Below are 18,308 nucleotides of genomic sequence, written 5' to 3' on the forward strand. Positions count from 1 at the left end.
GTACATGCTTTCACTGCCTTCATAAAGAGAGGCTTGGGGACTGAGGAGATGGCTCAGTAGAATAAGTGCAAGGGCCTAAGTTCAATCCCTGGTTCTGCCAAAAACAAAACAAAACAAAACAAAACAAAACAAAACAAACAAACAAAAAACCCAAAAAGCATAAAGAAAGGCTGGTGTCCTGTCCTGCAATCTGTGGCCTCATCACTCAGGCCTGGAGGAAAACCCCAAACAGTGGTAGGGAGGAAGGGCAAGGCCCATGCTTCCTCAACCAAGTCACCTCACAAGGGTGTAGAAGCAGGAACCATGTGAGATCTGACTGTTAAGGGAGGATGCAGAAGCCCATGATAATTCCACCTTCCTGGAAAGTGACCAAACTACAGAGCTCTCTCACCCGAGGCTGCCTCTGCTTCAGGAATGAGAAATAATGGAAATTGCCATTTTATAACCAGTTTCTCTGACTGTGACAGGATTTAAGACAGGGTACCGTAGGGACATATTAACAATCCCAATGTCCCAGGAAGTCTCAAGACTGGATCTGAGTCATGGGATTGAAAGGGGACAGTCAAGGGCTTCCAGAAACTGGATGGTGAGGGTCACAGGGAGGAAGTGTGCCTCTGTGCTCCTACAGTCTCTTTTTAATTAGTTTCTCAAGTTTGCGGATGCGAGATGACTCCTGTTCCGGGGTGGGTGCCATCAGGGACAGGGAACTGGAGCCTTCGGGCCCTGACGGTGGGGTGGGAAGCCTTTGGCGCAGGAGTTCCAGCATGCTGCTCTGCTCACTCCTCTTCAAGCCCTGAGGAGAGAAAAAGAGGTGGGCTGAGCAGGTGGCCCTACCTAAGGACAAAAGCTTTCTTCAGAGGAATTACCAGCCCTGGGAAGTAGCCTGGAGAACAGCAGAGGAGGAATAAACAAAGTACTTGAGTAGCAGCCAAAGAGGTGGGAGAGGACAGGTAGATGTAGAGAAGGAAAATCTTCCTGCTCTTCCCTCTTCCCCTTCTGCTGTCCTCTGCTGAGCAGAGGTCCTCAGCTGGCCAGGGACGTCTCAGAATCCTGCAGCCACCTGCCCAGGATCAGCCTCCCAGAAAGGATTTGTGGAATCCAGATGCAGGGTGGGGCCAGCGACATACATTCTTGGGCAGCCCTCAGGAGCCTGTATGGCATTCCTCTGTGTGAGAAGCAGGAATAGGAGTCAAGGAAGAAAGACACTAGGTTCACCTTCATGTCTAGTATCTTCTGGAAGGTTTCTGTGTTGCAGTCTGTAAGGAGCTTGATGTAGTTGTCCACAAACACCACTAAGGGCTCATGAGGGGCCATCACCACCTATGGAGGGAGGAGACAAAAGTAAACCCATAGAGAGCCTCTCAGTTGGAGGGCATTTAGTAGCTGGCCACCAAGGTTCCCTTAAGTAGCAGTTACCCCAAACTCAGAGATGCCTGATGTCTATTTAGTCTTACTCATCAATCAGAGCAATGTTTCTAACAGTCGCCAGATCACCTGAGCTGCTTGTTGCTGTACAGAATGCCAGATTCTATCTCTGAGGATTGTGATTCAGTAGGCCTGGCTGGGAGATTTTTAACCATTGTGACCTTTTGGGAAACACTAAGTTAGAAGTCTCCTATGAGAGGCATTTCATGGATACAAGGTATCTGTTTCTTCTATTTCTGAGAAACAGGTAGCAAAGAGAACTGATATAAGTGGATTTTCTAAAAAAAAAAAAAAAAAAAAAAAAAAAAAAAAAAAACAATTCAGGGGGCTGGGGAGAGAGTTCAGTGGCACGAGCACCTTCCTGGTGAGTAAAAGGTCCCAAGTTTGATCCCTGGCACAAAAAAAAAAAAAAAAAATCAAAGCTGTCTTTGTTTTATTTTTTCAGTAGTTAGGATTAAACCCAGGGTTTAACATATCTGACAAGCACTCTATCACTGAGCTACACTCCCAGCCCAGCTGCCTCATACTTTTGAAGACCTAGAATCTGAAACTTCATTTAACCTCATTTACTTAAACTTTCAATTAATATACAAGCAGATGGCATTATGATCCTGAATTCATTTCCATTTGATTTTAGAGAGTGGTTTTCGACTTTCTTCACCAGCGGACTGATCTTGTTTTTTTTTTTTTTTTGCAGTACCTGGGATTGAACTCAGGACCCTGAGCTTGCCAGGCAAGTGCTTATTCTACTGAGCTATCTCCCTGGCCCCTTGATCTTGTTCTGAGTTCTTGAGAATGGGTGGCAAGGAACTATCTCCCTAGATAGTTCCCAAACTATATACTCTCCTTCCTGGAAATAAGCCAGCTGGGAAAGGAAGCCAGCAGGCAGCTTCCACTTTTTCCCAGGCCGGGTCCCACATGTCTGCAGACCATGGCCACTTTTCACTCCTGCCATCACTGAGTCACTCTGGGAAAGGAGCTTAAGGAGCCTGCAGGCCCAGGATTCTTGGGCCTCATCAGGACGGCACCGCTTCTGCTCTAGCCTCCTCCCCTTGTTCCCCAGTATAGGCGGAAATCAAAGGCAGGTGTGCGGGCTGCAGGAATGCTGCATCACCCAAGCACAATCTCTTGCTAGATGAGGCCTTAAAGAACTCATTTGCTGATTAGATTCACTTCTACAGCATCTGTTCAGAGCTCATTTGAAGGTGCAAAGTATAGAAAGCCAAAAAGGCTTATGCGGAAGGGAGGTACTGATAGCTGGGCCTGAAATTCCTGCTGAAAAGTGAAAGGATCCCAACTGACACACGGATTCACAATGACAACAGCACTTCACTCCCAAGCTTGGCTAAACCTGATTATGAGGGAATCCCATGGTAACAGATAATTCATTTGTCAGAAAGAATTACTAATCCCTAAGTAACTATCTGCTGATTTGCAATAATATTTGACGAGGCTACTATTTAGATCAGGCTAGGAATGTGGACAATCCTTAGGGAGTGGTGGGGATATGTCCTCCTTGCCTTCAAAACCCAAGCTTCCTGGAATAAGGGGATCAAATATATAACCAGCTCTCCTTAGCAGACTCCACCATCACCTTGAGGATCATCTCGGCACGGGTCATGCCTTTCACAACAATCTTAGTGTAGCTGGCAGGCGCCTTCCTCACCACTTGGGAGCCAATGGAGGGAAGGTCAAGCAGGACCATCTTCAGGGAGTGGGTATCCAGCAGTAGCTGCGGGTCAAATCAGAGTGTTGTTAGCCACCTCACAGGAATATAACACTTGTAAAGCCATGCCACTGCCTCATTTTTCTGGTTATACCTACAACACATTCATATTGAAGAAAACCTGGAATATAAACAGACCTATAAAAGAAAAAACTAACAAGGTGTGGTGGCACAGCCCTGCAACCCCAGGACGCTGGGATGCTGAGGCAGGAGAATCACAAGTTCAAGCACAGCTCAGGCAACTAAGCAAGACTTTCTCAAAATAAAAAATGGGCTGAACACCTGCCTGGTAAGTGCAAGGTCCCAAGTTCAATCTCTGGTATGGTGGGGAGTTGGGGGCGGCGGCACTGGGGATATAGCTCAGAGAAAAGGCCTTGGGTCCAGTTCCTAGCAGTATGCGCATGCGGGCACACACACACACACACACACACACACACACACACACACACACACTATATTTCTCATTACCCAGGAAAAACAACATTAAGATACCATAATCAAATTTGGTAAAATTCTGCTGGTCTGTGTATGTGTCTTTATTTTTTTTTGCAGAACTGGAAATTGAACTCAGGCCCCTGAACTTGCCAGGCAAGCGCTTATTCTACTGAGCTATCTCCCCAGCCCCATGTCTATTTTTATTTATGTATTTTATTTTTTATTTTTTTGGTGGAACCGGGAATTGAACTCAGGCCCTTCTGCTTGCCAGGGAAGCACTTATTCTACTGAGCTATCTCCCTGGCCCCTGTATGTGTCTTTAAAAAAGAACACTAGAATCATGTTTTCTGTGTGTATATATAGTTAAAAACCTGTTTTGTTTTCACTTAATATATAAAATGTTTGCATTTTATTTTCCCATCTTGGCAGTATTGTATTTAAAAAATAGTTTTTTTTGTGGAACTGGGGATTGAACTCAGGCCCTTGCGTTTGCCAGGGAAGCGCTTAATCCACTGAGCCATCTCCCTGGCATAAAAAATAATTTTTAATGGCTACATAATATTCTAATAGCATATGAGTATGTATAAGCTTAAAATATTAAACTATTCTGTTTTAATTTGCTCCTAGATTTTTATTAATAACAAACACTGAGGTGGACAGTCTTATATTATAGGTGCACAATGTATTTCCATAGGAGATAGTGTTTGGTTTGGTTTTGTATTATTTGATACAGGGGTCTAAGTTACCCAGGCTGGTCTTGAACTCACAATCTTTTTGCTTCATTAGCTGAGATTACAGGTGAGAGCCTGGGATAGGCCAAAGTATGAGACTATTTTAAGGTTCCTGATACAAACTGTACTCTTCTTCCAAATGGATTGTAGCTATTTTCACACCTGCCAGCAGCACACACTATACCCTCATTGGGACTGAAAATTGCCAAACATCTTTTAGTTATTAGGCGAAAATGGTTGCTATAGTATTTTGAATGTCTCTGCATGCTAGTGAGGAGGTAGGAGATTTAACCAAATTTAAAGGTATCCTGGCAATAGTCCATCATTTCCTGTTGTTTGTTGGTCCTTGTTCTCTTGAATGCTAACTCTGTGGAAGGGTATCAATTTCCTGGATGATCACCAAATGTCAGGAATAATGCCAGGAATGTTACACCACATTAGTCTTCATGAGGACCTGTCCTTAAGAAAAAAGTAAAAAATTGACAAGTGTTGGGGTTAGGGATAAAGCTAAGAGATAGAGCACTTGGTTAGCACTTGGTTGGGGAAGAAGGAGAGGGGATGAGAAGGAAAGAGAGAGGGAGAGGCAGAGAGGGAGAGGAGAGAGAGAGACAGAGACAGAGAGACAGAGAGCAAGCAAGCAAGGAATCCAGCCACCAACCCTGAAATGCACACTAAGTATTAATTCAACCATTTCTGGGAACTTTTTTTTTAATTGAAGGTGCAAATAGCCCATAACATAGCATTGTAACTCATATTCTTTTTTTTTTTTTTTTTTTTTTTAGGGAAGAGTCTACAGGGTGTTCAGGGTCTCACTACTAGATCAGACTCCTAGTGATCCACCTGTTTACGGCCTCCTACGAGCTGGGATTACAGGAGCATGCCACTACACCCAGTCTCAATTATCATCTCAGCTCACCCTGGGGGCGGGGCCAGCACGGCAGGCTTGGGTATCAACCACCAGCTCCTGTACCTGCTTAATCCGCTGAGCTATTTGGCAGGCTCTTTTTTTTTTTTTTTAATATTCCCTTTTTCTTTCATTTATTTATGTGTGCGTGCGTGCGTGCGTGTGTGTGTGTGTGTGTGTGTGTGTGTGTCCAGCTCAGCCCACCAGGGGGCGAGGCTGGCTGGCATGTGGTGCTGGAGGATTGAACCGCGGTCCCTGTGCTTTACTAAGTTTGTTCTAAGTAGGTGCTTTAGACCACTGAGCCATCTCACCAGCCCGATTTGGCAGGCTCTTAACTCATATTCTTTAGAGAAATTCTTGTCTATGTAGAAAAATGTTCCATGTACCCACTCCTTGCCAAGCAATAGACTGGAAATAACATAAGTGTCTATAAAAAAAGTAGAATGAATAAACAAATTGTGGCATACTTATGCAATGGAATATGGACCTAGAGTTGAGTGAACGCAAATAACACATCTCATGTGTAAATCTCAAAAAACATTCATTTGGGCAAAAAAGGCAAGAGGAGAAATGGTATGTATAGTACAATTTATATAAAGCTTAAAATAAGCAAAACAAAACTACATATTACTTGTGAGTATATACACATTTACCAAAACACATATGGGAATGTAAAAATCAAAATCAGTACAGTGTTCACCTCTTAGCACAGAGGAAGGATAATGACAGGATGGGAAAAACAGGGGGCTTCCACAAATAGTGATTTATCTTACATAAAAAAGATCTAAGCAAGTGTGGGAATATGTCAGATTTTACTGAGCTGAGTAGTGAGCTGATGTTTTTACATTATTTTCTACTTTTATTAACTAGAAATCTCTCTCTCTCTCTCTCTTTTTTCCCTCCCTCTCTCTTTCTCTCCCCCCCCTCTTTCTAAGAACCCTGTTAAAAATCAAAGTCATGCCTTAACATTTATTTTTTGGTAGGGGAAAAGAAAATCAAAGATTACGTTTTAACACATATGGAGATACCTTTTAGTTTTTCTATATTTTTTACTTCCCAGAGACACATTATACACATGAATAATTGTATAGTCTTAAGTGACAGGAAGAGTTTTTAATGAACCAGACATAATTCTCCACTGTCTCCCATATCTTCAGGAGATATGACACATTTCATTCCCTGGCCAGTCACAATAAAATTCTGTTTGTACTAGACAGCTGAAGAGATGAAAACCTTGGTCTGAGGTCTTACATGAAGCAATGCAGTCTACAAAGATGGGAATACTGTGACAGATTTAGCAGCTGTCTTTGGAAACTAAAGATAAAAAGTCCTATTTATGGTGAAAATCCGCTAGTTTTCATCTTTGAAAGTAGGTAACAGTTCAGCTCCTTAAGCTTGGGGCCCTGGTGAAGAGGTGGCCCCTTGCCAAGTGCATTTACATCTCAGAGACAATCTTTGAGATGGAGTTGCTGGCTGAGCCTCTGATGGGCTGAAAAGTGGGCCAGCACACTATATGTGTGAAAGTGCACTGCAGACCTTAGGAGAAGACCCTTACTTCTTAAAGAGGCCCCTGCAATTCTTGGGAGACACCATGGCTACCAGGAAGAATGAATATCTTTAGTAGACATGATAAAGGCACATTTCTAGAATGCAAAGAACCATATGTGCCCCACAGAGATTTTAGTGAGGTGGCACAGCAAGAGGTTAAGGTACTAAGAAGGGAGGGCCAAAGGTGAGGCTATGCTGTTTCTTCTTTTCTGTTCTTTCTCTCCTTCTACTCCTTGATTGTGCTGTGGATGGATGCCAGGGCCTCATGCATGCCACGCAAATGCTGTGCCACTGAGCTATACCCCAGCCCTTCCTCTTTTTAAAAATTCAGGTATGGCTTATCTAGAACAAACAACACATATACCAAGCATATAGCTCAGTTTCCACATGCGCACACCGACTGACTGAATTTCTAGGAGGTTTTTGGCTTCCCTGAAGGCTTCCTCACATTGTCTTCTGGTCAAAGCGCTTCTCCTCAACAAGCAAAAGTAACCATTTTTGGGCCAGGGAGATGGCTCAGTAGAATAAGTGCTTGCCTGGCAAGCACAAGGGTCAGTTCAATCCTCAGTTCCACAAAACAAAAAAACAAAAAAAATCAAAAAAAATAAAAAAATTCTTTTGCCCTCAATCACTGATTACTTTAAACACATCACTTCACTCTGAATGTTTTTGTAAATGTCTTTGGTGATCACAGCCTTTCATTTCTTGAGGAAACTTCCAGATAATGGGTTGACTCATAGATAGTAGAGATCACCAAATAGTATTCCAGTGCAGCTGTGCTAACTGCCATTCTTCCTACCACCAAAGTGCCGGATGCTTTGGATACTTCACCAGTATCATCAGTAGATAGCAATTTTAGCCATTCTGATATTGAGCTTAATTTATACTGATTGATGAGTAATTTGACTACTAGCTTTTTGTTTTTTTTGAGACAGGATCTTGCTATATAGTCTAGGCTTGCCTTGAACTCACTATGTATAGCTCGGTCTGACTTGAACTCCAAGTGCTGGGATTACAGGTGCACAGCACCATGTCTGCGTTGCCCATCTTTTTGTTTTATTTTATTTTTGTGGTACCATGGATTGAACCCAGGATATGCCACTGAGCTATCTCCCTGGCCCTTTTTAATTTTTTTGTGGTGTGGGATGAGATATCTTGTTTTTGAATGTCTATGCAAGGTCCTTTATCTCTTTTCTGTTGGTTATCTTTTTCTAATTGATTTGTGAGAAATGTATAATAATATATCCTTAGTGTATGAACATCTTGGTAGTCACATGTGTTTCAAATACAGCATTCATCTCTGGCTTACCTTTTAATTCTTTTTTTTTAAAATTTCATTTATTTATTTATTTGTGTGTGTGTGTGTGTGTGTGTGTGTGCGTGTGTGTGTGTGTGTGTGGCCAGCTCAGCCCACCAGGGGGCAGGGCTGGCTGGCATGTGGTGCTGGGGGATTGAACCGAGTCCCTGCGCTTTGCTAAGCTTGTTCTAAGTAGGTGCTTTAGACCACTGAGCCATCTCACCAGCCCCTTTTAATTCTCTTAGTGTTATCTTTTGTTAAAAATGAATCCTTAATATTAAGTATCCCCCCCTTTTTTTTTTGGTACTGGGATTGATTTTAGGACTTTGCACTCACCAGGCAAGCACTTGTGCCACTGAGTCATCTCCTCAGTCTTCCACATTTTTTTTTTTTTTTAATGTATTTAGTACAGGGTCTTACTAGACAGGTCAGACTCATAGTGATCCTCCTGTTTTTCAGCCTCCCAAACTCTGGGATTACAGGTGTATGACACCATGCCCAGTCTCAATCTGGGCTCAGTGTGCCCTGGGGGTGGGGTCGGCACCCTAGGGGTGGGGTCAGCACAGCAGGCTAGGCATGAACTCCAGCTCCCCGCATCTGCCTAAGCAGGTGTTTAAATCTGCTGAGCTATCTGGTCGGCTCTCACATTTTTTTTTTTTTTTTTTTTTTGGCAGAACTGGGGATTGAACTCTGGCCCTTGTGCTTGCCAGGCAAGCGTTTATTCCACTGAGTCATCTCCCCGGCCCCTCTCATTTTTTTAAGTGCCCCAAATAACCAATATTTTTCCTTTTACTCTCCTGTTTGAAAATTTTTGCCTAGCCCAAAATCATAAAGGTATTATTTTCTGTTATAATCCAGAAATTTATTGTCTTACCTTTTCTTTCATAATCCAGCTGGAGGTGATTTTAAAAATTGAGATATAATTCATGTTCCACAAAATTTACCCTTTCAACATGTATTAGTGTTTTCAAAAATTTATTCATAAAGCTATACAATCAACACTACTACCTAGTTCTAGAACATTTTATCATCCCACCAAGAAATCCTGTACCTACCAGGAGCCACTTCCTTAGCCTTTCCCAATCATTTATCACTTTCTGTTTTATGGATCAGTCTATTTGGACATTTCATATAAAGAAGTATTTGTGCTGGCCTCTTTCATTTAATGTGATGTTTTCATTTCTGTTACAGTATATATGAGTCCTTCTTTCCTTCTTCCCTCCCTCCCTCTCCCCTTTCTCCCTCCATCCTTGTGTTGGGCACTGAACCCAGGGCCTTTGCACCAGCTACTTTTTTTTCTTGTGGGACAGGAACCCACTAAGTCACCACATTACCCAGGCTGAGCTGGAACTTGTGATCCTCCTACCCCAGCCTGAGTACTGTAGGTGGGATTATAGGCATCTGCCACTAAAAACTGCACTTAAAATTTTCATATCTAGATTATTTGCTGCTGATATATGGAAATGTGTGTGTGTGTGTGTGTGTGTGTGTGTGTGTGTAACTGAGGATTAAACTCAGGCCCTTGTGCTTGCCAGGCAAGCACTTATTCTACTGAGCTATCTCCCCAGCCCCTGAAATATTTTGTAAAATACACTTTTTTTATGTACTTGATACAGGGTCTCACTATGCAGCAAAGACTTGTAGTGATCCTCCTGTTTTCAGCCTCCACTGAGCTATCTCACTGATCCTAAAATACACTTTAATATTCTAATAGTTTATCTGTAGATTATTTTAGGTATTATCATTTATATTCATATTCTCTACAAAAATGACAGCCTTGCTTCCCTTTAACATGTACTTTAAGAATTATTTCATTCTTTATTGTGCTAGCTAGGACTTCAAGGGAAATGTGGGATAGAAATGGTGACAGTAATTAAAAGCAGATTGGAAACATACTATACAATTCAAATTTTTTCTACAACTTTCAAATGACAACCAAATTTAAAGATACAGTGTACTCATATAAAAGGACCCAAATATCTGGGTGTAGTGGCATACACCTGTAAGCCCAGCACTTGGAAGGCTGAGGCAGCCTTCATCACCATGAGTTCTAAGTCAGCCTGGACTACATAGCGAATTCAAGGCCAGGCTGAACTACACAGTGAGACCCTGTTTCAAAAAAAAAAAAAAAAAAATAAATAAAAAAAAAAAAAAGTAAATAAAAAGTAAAGAGACCCAAATAATATAAAATGCAAAGAATTTGCTTATACTTAGTATTTTATAAAATGGCCAATATTTCATCCCACCAAAGATTATCAATATGGATCATAGCATACTGTGGTTGCCTGTCAGTTCTCACTTACATCCTTGTTGTGAGAAGAGACTAAGACTAGTAAAATAAAGGAGGGAATGCGCATTTGACTATTATGAGTATGCATTTACAACACTTGTAATGGACACAGAAGGGCAAGTTATAAGGGTACTCATATTTGTTGTGCTTATATTAGTCTAAGGAGGCACAGAGGGCTTTAAAAAATTAATGTCTCAAACTCAATGAAGCAGTCAAACCAAATTAGTAAGGATACAAGCAATGAGATTATGGTATAGAACCATACTTCTGTCTTATAAACTAATGTGCTTACCCTAGCCTTGCCTCAACCAAGGCCATGTGCATTAATAACTTGTGTATGTACAGTCCTTTTAAAGCTTTAGACTTGGCTGGGGAGATGGCGCAGTAGAATAAGCGCTTGTCTGCCAAGCACAAGGGCCTGAATTTAATCCCCAGTTCCGCCAAAAAAAGGGAAAAGATGGTCATTAAAGTGTTAGACTCATTCATATCTATTGCTGGTAGCCATTTGCTCCTCACAACTGGTCTGTGAAGTAGGCAGGACAGGAGCTATTATCTATCCTCCATTTTACAGATGAGGAAACTACTGTAGAGAGATAAAGGAAATTGCTTAACATTAATGACAAGACCAGGACAAACCAGCTCTCCTGTGCTGGGCTCCAACTGTTTGTTATTAGGTCACCCCTCACACTGTGAACAGTCTTTGAATGAGTGAAGAATCTTGGGAAAAGGAACTTGCATGTACATTCCTGCCATTTTGCAGATTAATGATTCATCTACTCTCTTTTCTGAGGACACCAAAAAGGAGTCAGGGTACCAGGAAGCAGGTGTTGGAAGACTTCTATCAGTTTAGGAAATACAGCCTTTTGTAATCAATTCCTAGGTTTAGGTATTTGAAGCAACCTCTGAAGCAATTTTTTAAGCTCCAGGTGAAAAGTACCAGTTGCGTCTTCCTTTTATTGCCAAGTTCACTTGCTGAAAACTGGCCTCTTTACTATATTGTAGCAATCAGCCCAGCCAGTTTTTCTACCTCCCGAAGTTTTCATATCAATCTCCTGTTTTCTGCCAACTCAGCTGCAATAGTTCCAGCCACTGACTACCTTCTTCTACTTGTCTACCTTGGAATGGAACCACTGGGTACCGGCCTAGTCCCAAAGCAAACTCTACAAGGGGGGGGGGGGTTGGGGTGGAGGCTGCACCAGGAGTTTCAGTTGGTGCTGGTGGGAGAAGTGGGCTTACCTAGTATACCCAGTCTGGGAATGGGGCTGCTCTGACAGGGAGCAACTGCACCTCTGAAAGGGCTTGGAGTCTCTTGGGAGCACTCTGTTACCCCCCCCAAAAAAAAAAATTCATCACAGTAGTCCTTGGGGGTTCACTGATTCTCAGCTAACAATTGTCATCTAATTCCTTAACTGTTTTAAAGTTAGACTGATGATCAGCTGGCTGCCTGAGTCCTTTTTGCTTTTATAATGCTGGTTCCCTCTTCCCCTGGGTATCAGAGGCCACTAAATTCTGATCACATTGTTTGGCCCAAGCAGCAGGCTCCATTAAGTTATCTGGGCCTTCCTTTCATTTTCCCTTGGATGGATTGGTACAAGTTACCCTGCTCCCCCACCTACTAACACTCCCTGCATGCTGCTGCCTCTTTGAAGAAACTGGAGGGAAAACCACCTTTAAAATGGTAGAGATTAGGGAGGGATCTGTGCTCAAACTCTCCAGGTCCCAACAAGTTAGCCCTCCTGAAGATTCCCTGGTTTTGGCCCTCTCATTTTTAGTGGAGACATGGCAGCTGTTAATCAAACAGCTTGGTATCTCCCCAGGTTTCTTTGAACCATGGCCATGACAACACCTGCTTAATCAATCACAGACCTGCACTTGGACCACTCAGTGGGCCCTAATTTGGAACAATCATAGGTTCATAGCTGATACAAGCAGCAAGTCTTTTACACTTCTCAGAGGGTTCTTTCTGGAATCCTGACCCCCTACACTGCTACACAGATCCTATTCAAATAGTTTCACTCTGGTGGTCCTGTAAATCTGCTTTGTACTTATTTCTCTGGCTTGGAAGTCCTGTAAAACTACTACTCTGGATTCTTCTCCTGAGTAGTGTGGACAGAATGGTCATTTTAACAGAGAAAACCATAAACACTGGGTCTGTCAGTCCTAAAGAGCTTCAGAGATTAGCATCCAATAAAGATCAGCAACAGCAGCAACTGGTAGAGTTGACTGAGGACACGTAGCGCAAGCTGGGGTCAAATCATGGTGGCCAACAGACACCAGTGTCAAGGGTGGCAGTCAGTAGTGGCAGACATCAGCACCCAGCAGAGTTGACTGATGGAATATGGCACAATTTGGTGTCAAACAGTGATGGCCATCAGTGGCCAAGATCAGCAGGGGCTGGGGAGATGGCTCAGTAGAATAAGCGCTTGCCTGGCAAGTGTAGAGTCCTGAGGTCAATCCCCAGTACTGGGAAAAAAACAAAAACAAACAAACAAACAAACAAAAAAAAACAGCAACTGGCAAAGTTGAGTGACAGTATCTGGCACAATTTACAGTCCAACAGCAGTGATCAAGACCAGCCATTCGGGGCTGGAGAGATGGCTCAGTGGTCTAAAGCACCTACTTAGACAAGCTTAGCAAAAGCATCAGGGACCGCGGTTCAATCCCCCAGCACCACATGCCAGCCAGCCCGCCCCCTGGTGGGCTGAGCTGGTCTCTCTCTCTCTCTCTCTCTCTCTCTCTCTCTCTCTCTCTCTCTCTCTCTAATAAATAAATAAAAAAAATTAAAAAAAAAATTAAAAAAAAAAAAAAGACCAGCCATTGGCAGTCAACTAAAAGTTCCCAGCACAAATTGGTAATGGACGGTGTTGGCTGGCAGTGGCTGAAACTAGCACTTGGCACAATTTGGTATCAAGTGGTGGTGTGTGGCAACTGCTAAGACCAGCAATTAGTAGAGCTGATCAATGTATCTGGCACAATCTCACACTGAGCAATGGCAGCTGGTAGCGGCCAACATCACCAACTGGCAAAGTGGACTGATGGTTTCTGGCATAAGTCAGTTTTGAATGGGCAGCAACTGGCAGTGACAAAGACTAACACCTGGCATAGTGCACCAATGGTTTCTGATACAATTCAGTTTCAAAGAGTGGTGGCTGGAACCAATACTCGGAAGCATCAACTAATGGCATCCAGTACAGTACAGTGTTGAACTGAACTACCAGCAGAAGCTGGCAGCAGCTATGACCAGCACCTTGCAGTCATCTGAAAGAACCCAGCTCAAACTGGTGCCATATGGTGGTGGCCAACAGCAGCAGACTAGCAGCTGGTAGAGTCGACTGATGCTGTCTGGCACAACCAATGTTATACAGCAGTGGCACAGATCAGCAACCAGCAGAGTTGACCAACAAACATCATCTGGCACACAAGCTGGCATTGAATAATGGCAGCCAATAGCGGTACACACCAGCACCTGACCATCAACAGATGGTGCCTGGTGTAAGCTAGCATCAAATGGTGGCAGTTGGCAGCAGTAGAAAACAGCAACTGGCAGAGGCAACTGACAACGCCCAGCACTAACTGGTGTTGACCAGTGGTGGCGAGACAGCTAGCACTACTGAGTCATGATTTCTGTGATGAGCAAAAGAATTCTCAGTTGATTGGTGACATCTAGATTAGTCAAACTCAGAGAGACTGAAAGTAGAATGTACTCGCCAGGGGTACGGGAAGGAGGGAGGGTGGAGCTGCTGCTGCAAGGGTATGGAGGTTCAGTTTGGAAAGATGAAACTGGTCTGGATATGATGGTGATGATGGCTGCTGAGGAATGTGTATATATTAAATGTTACTGGACTATAGACTTAAAAAGTTAAAATGGTAAATTTTTTCTCTTTTTGTCTTTTTTGAGACAGGGTCTTGCTTTATAGCCAAGGTTGGTCTTGAACTTACAATGATCTTCCTGCCTCAGCTTCCTGAGTGCTGGGATTATAGGCAAGTACTACCACACCCAGCAAATGGCAAATTCTCTGTAATGTCTATTTTACTATAATTTATTTAGTTTTGTTTCTCTTTGAGACAGGATCTCACTATGCAGTACAGGCTGATCTTGCACTTCCTCATGAGGCCCAGGCTGGCCTTGAACTTAGGCAATCCTCCTGCTTTAGCCCCCCAGGTGCTAGGATTATTGGCATGTGCCACCATAATTTTAATAAAGTCTATTATGGTATGTAATAATAATAGAAAAGAAGCTAACTTAAAAATGTGAAATATTTTTCTCCAGTATCTGAGACTCCACAATATGACAGAACTTGGAGGGATTTATATAGCCAGGTTCAGTGCTCTCGTTTCAACAGGAGGAAACTTAGCCTTGAGCAGGATCACAGTTTGTGACCATTAACATCAGAGTAAGGACTGGACTCCAAGTCTCTCTTCCCTACAACATGCTGTGCTGTTTTCTCTACTGTGAATTCGGGTGAAGAGATCCTATTTCTGCTGTGTGCTCAGTTATGGGATGATCATGGCTATAAAGCTAATTAATGGCCCTATAAGTCCCTCAAGGCTCTCTGAAAACCACAAGCTAGCAAAAAGCACTGCAGAACTGGCATGGTTCAATTCCATGTGCCCTTGCAATTGCTCAAAAGGTCTCTGGGGCCTAAAGACAAACAGCTCACTTTATGGAGTAATCAAGATGAGAATAAAGAGTAGAAACATGTCCCTTCTCCATTTCTGGCATCAGTATGGAAGTATAACCTAAATTTAGGATCTAGCAACTCTGCTGCAAAGCAGATGAACTCAGATCAGGCTAAATCTTAGTTTTGAGTTCCCCAGCCTTTGTTAAAACTTGGATTATAGCCACTCCATGACTTGAGGCAGAATCTGATTTATTCCACCAACATCTCTTTGTTAACTTCTTGATTTCTATGATCCTGCTGGCCTGTTAAAGAGGCCTCTGATTACTTGATGGCTTGCGTTTCCAAGTCCAGATCCTCAAAGGAAGCACAGACCCAGCCAAACTTGAACGTCACCTGAGACTCCTTCAAGGGCCACACTGCCCCACCGTCTCACCTGTGCTTTCTCTCATGCTGGGCCTGGGGAGATACACCTCCCCTATGGCTCACTCGCATTTCTCTGGAGTCTGCAAACATAAAACTCCAGTTCTAGCAGATGACTTTCTCATTTATATCTCAAGGTAGAAGTGAACCCTGCCCAAACTGATATTTTTCTGCGGTTTTTAGCTTTGGATTTGAGCTAGTTAGTTTAACACTTGTAGGATTAGTTGGGTGTGGTGGTTTTCCTGTGATCCCAGCTACTCATGAAGCTGAGGCAGAAGGATCTCAAGTTTGAGGTCAGTGAGTGACTGGCAAGGACCACCTTAAAATTAAAAAAAAAAAAAAAAAAAGAAAAGGGTGAGGATGTAGATCAGCACTTCCCTGGGTTAAATCCCTGGTACTGAGAGAAAACAGAGGAAAAAGAAAAAGAGGAAGAAGGAGAAGGAGGAGAAGGAGGAGGAAGTGGTGGTGGAGGAGGAGGAGGGCTAGCAGAAAAAGAGGAAGATGAGGAAGAAAAATCTGAGGAAAACAGATATGACATTGGATTTATGTAAAACATCAACATATCAGTTTAGACAGTAAATCAGTTCACAAAGCCACACAGTCATGAAACCATGTTCCCTGTGAGCCCACTTTATGTTCCAGGGGCTTGATTAAGTCTGTAGGCAGCAATCTAGTAACTGAGAATCCTAAAGCTTCTCCTAGATACACAAATCTTAATCACTGCACATCCTCTTTGATCACACACAAAAGGATCAGGTGACCAGAATGAATCTTTGATAAAGTTGTGTTAATGAAACTGGATACAGCATATTCAGGCATTATCCTGATGCTACTGGCAAAGAGAATGAGTTTTGTGCCTATGACATGCAAGCATCAGGAATTTTAAAACGCTGAACTGCTGCAGTCAGACATAGCCAGTGTCTGAATCTACACCTCCCAGGAAGTTTTCCGAGACAATACTTTTGACTCCAGCTAAAGCTGGTCAGCCAGACAGCCAGCAGCAAGCACTAACTAGATGATTCTATGCAGGCTGTGTGCACAAGAGGTATTAGGAAAGATGAGCAAAGAAAACAGAGACAAGGTCATGTCCCTGGTCTTAGGAAGCTTAAAACTGCTAAGAGCTGGCATTTTGTGACAGCCAAACCTGTGCCAATACTCTCAACCCCTACTGCATAGATGACAGAACCCAAGCACTGTAAGGCTAAGTGACAAGGCTGAAGATAGACAGTTACTATGTTGCAGACACAAGGTTCACCTATGTCCTCTGTGGTTTCAGAGCTCATAACTAAGGAAGACCACTAGCTAACAACAAGGATGAAAGTACTTAGCAGATTCAAGAGATCTTGCTATTCCCAAACATTATACATCTGGTTTTGAGTTATCACTAGAGAGCACAATGTGGTACAGTATGTGCCATCTCACTGGGGCATGACTGAGACCAGCACAACTGAGGGGCTAATGTGAGGACATATCACTCATGAGAGATGAGCCACTCCATGTGGGCTTACTGGATGGCAGGGCAGGGTTTGTGGAAATGTCTTGAATTATAAAATTTTACATGTTTACTAAGTATTGACAGGTAGAGGTCTAGAAAGGATTCATTTTAATGAATATAAGAATCACTTTGATTAGCATATTAATAATCAATATTTAATCAGTGCTTTGAAGGAATTAGGAAATGCATATTATTTTTAAGATAGCTTAAACTGCTCCCCTAATTCATCTGCTCCCCTGTTCATCTCTCAGGTAGTTTTAGTGGTGGAAATTGAAAGGAAGCGACTGTGCTATAGCATATAACTTAGCCTACCAGACGTATGATGATGTCAACTAGAGAGCCACGAAGCTTAGAGTGCAACGAGCAGAGGGAAGCCAACCTGGGAAGCTCCGCTGGTGGGGGGTGGTCAGAGTGCCTCAGTACCAGATACCCCCCCTCCCCCCCCCCAGTACTGAGGATTGAAACCCTGGCTACTCTACCGAGCTTCATCCTTGGCCCTTTTAATTTCTCGTTCTGAGACAGGATCTCAGTAAGTTGCCCAGGCTGGGCTGGATGTTGAGATGCTCTTGCCTCAGCCTCTCAAGTAGCTGGGCTTACAGGCACGTGCTCCATGTTAAACTACTTGTATACTTAAGAGGTCTCTGCTCCAGCCACTGTGAAGCTAAAACAGTTAAAATCTTTGCTGCTGTAGCTACTAATCCTCTCTTGTACCAGCTCTGGAAGAAATCTTTTCTGACCATTTTATAATGCAAAGCCATTACCTCTCAAGGCATCTAGGAAATTCTTTCATATAACACAGTTTAATAGTCTAAGCATATTTATCTGAAGTTAAAATTATCTTCTAATGGATGTTATTTTGCATAGTATCTGTCTCTTCCTACCAGCATGTCAGCATGCTAAAGGAGCAACTTTTTCCATCCTGCTATGTGGACCTTGAACCTAGTACTGTGTATGGTACTCAGTAGATGCTTAACAAAATTTTTTAAAAACAGGAAAAAAAAAAGGATGAATGAATTAAGAAACTCACTAGGTCATTATTCTGTCTCCAACCAGGGGAAATCAGTCATTTTATATCTCCAAGTCTTTCCTAGGACATGACAAAAGCTATACAGCAAAAGTCCAATATGAATTCCATCTTACCTGTTCTGCTCCCACCATACTGATTGGTTTGCACTTGAAGAGGTGGGTGATGAATTTTGGAATGAAAGAGCTGTGGATATATAAGAAAAATAAGCTTATTGATTGGGAAAGAACTGCAGTTTTTTTGTTTTTTTTTTTTAAGGCAACATTCATATGAAATGAATAAACAGTTCGCAGGTGAAGAAGTAGAAATGGCTATAAATATATGAAAAATATGTGTGGGGCTGGAGAGATGGCTCAGTGGTCTAAAGCACCTACTTAGAACAAGCTTGGCA

At 42.7% G+C, this 18,308-nt stretch overlaps 1 protein-coding gene across 1 annotated transcript in view; it reads right to left on the minus strand.

The window, feature by feature from the left end:
* Positions 1 to 427: 427 nt before the first annotated feature.
* Positions 428 to 18,308, minus strand: part of Vps53 (VPS53, GARP complex subunit) — a 182,166-nt gene continuing 164,285 nt past the window's right edge. The window contains exons 19-22 of the mRNA XM_004635357.3: positions 18,034 to 18,103; positions 3,020 to 3,157; positions 1,216 to 1,320; positions 428 to 793 (exon numbers count right to left, since the gene is read on the minus strand). Of these exons, the coding sequence (XP_004635414.1) occupies positions 623 to 793; positions 1,216 to 1,320; positions 3,020 to 3,157; positions 18,034 to 18,103 (484 nt within the window). The 3' untranslated portion in view covers positions 428 to 622. The remainder of the gene's footprint in view (positions 794 to 1,215; positions 1,321 to 3,019; positions 3,158 to 18,033; positions 18,104 to 18,308) is intronic.

Source organism: Octodon degus, unplaced genomic scaffold (assembly GCF_000260255.1).
Source record: "Octodon degus isolate 3935 unplaced genomic scaffold, OctDeg1.0 scaffold00072, whole genome shotgun sequence".
NCBI classification, from domain to species: Eukaryota; Metazoa; Chordata; class Mammalia; order Rodentia; family Octodontidae; genus Octodon; species Octodon degus.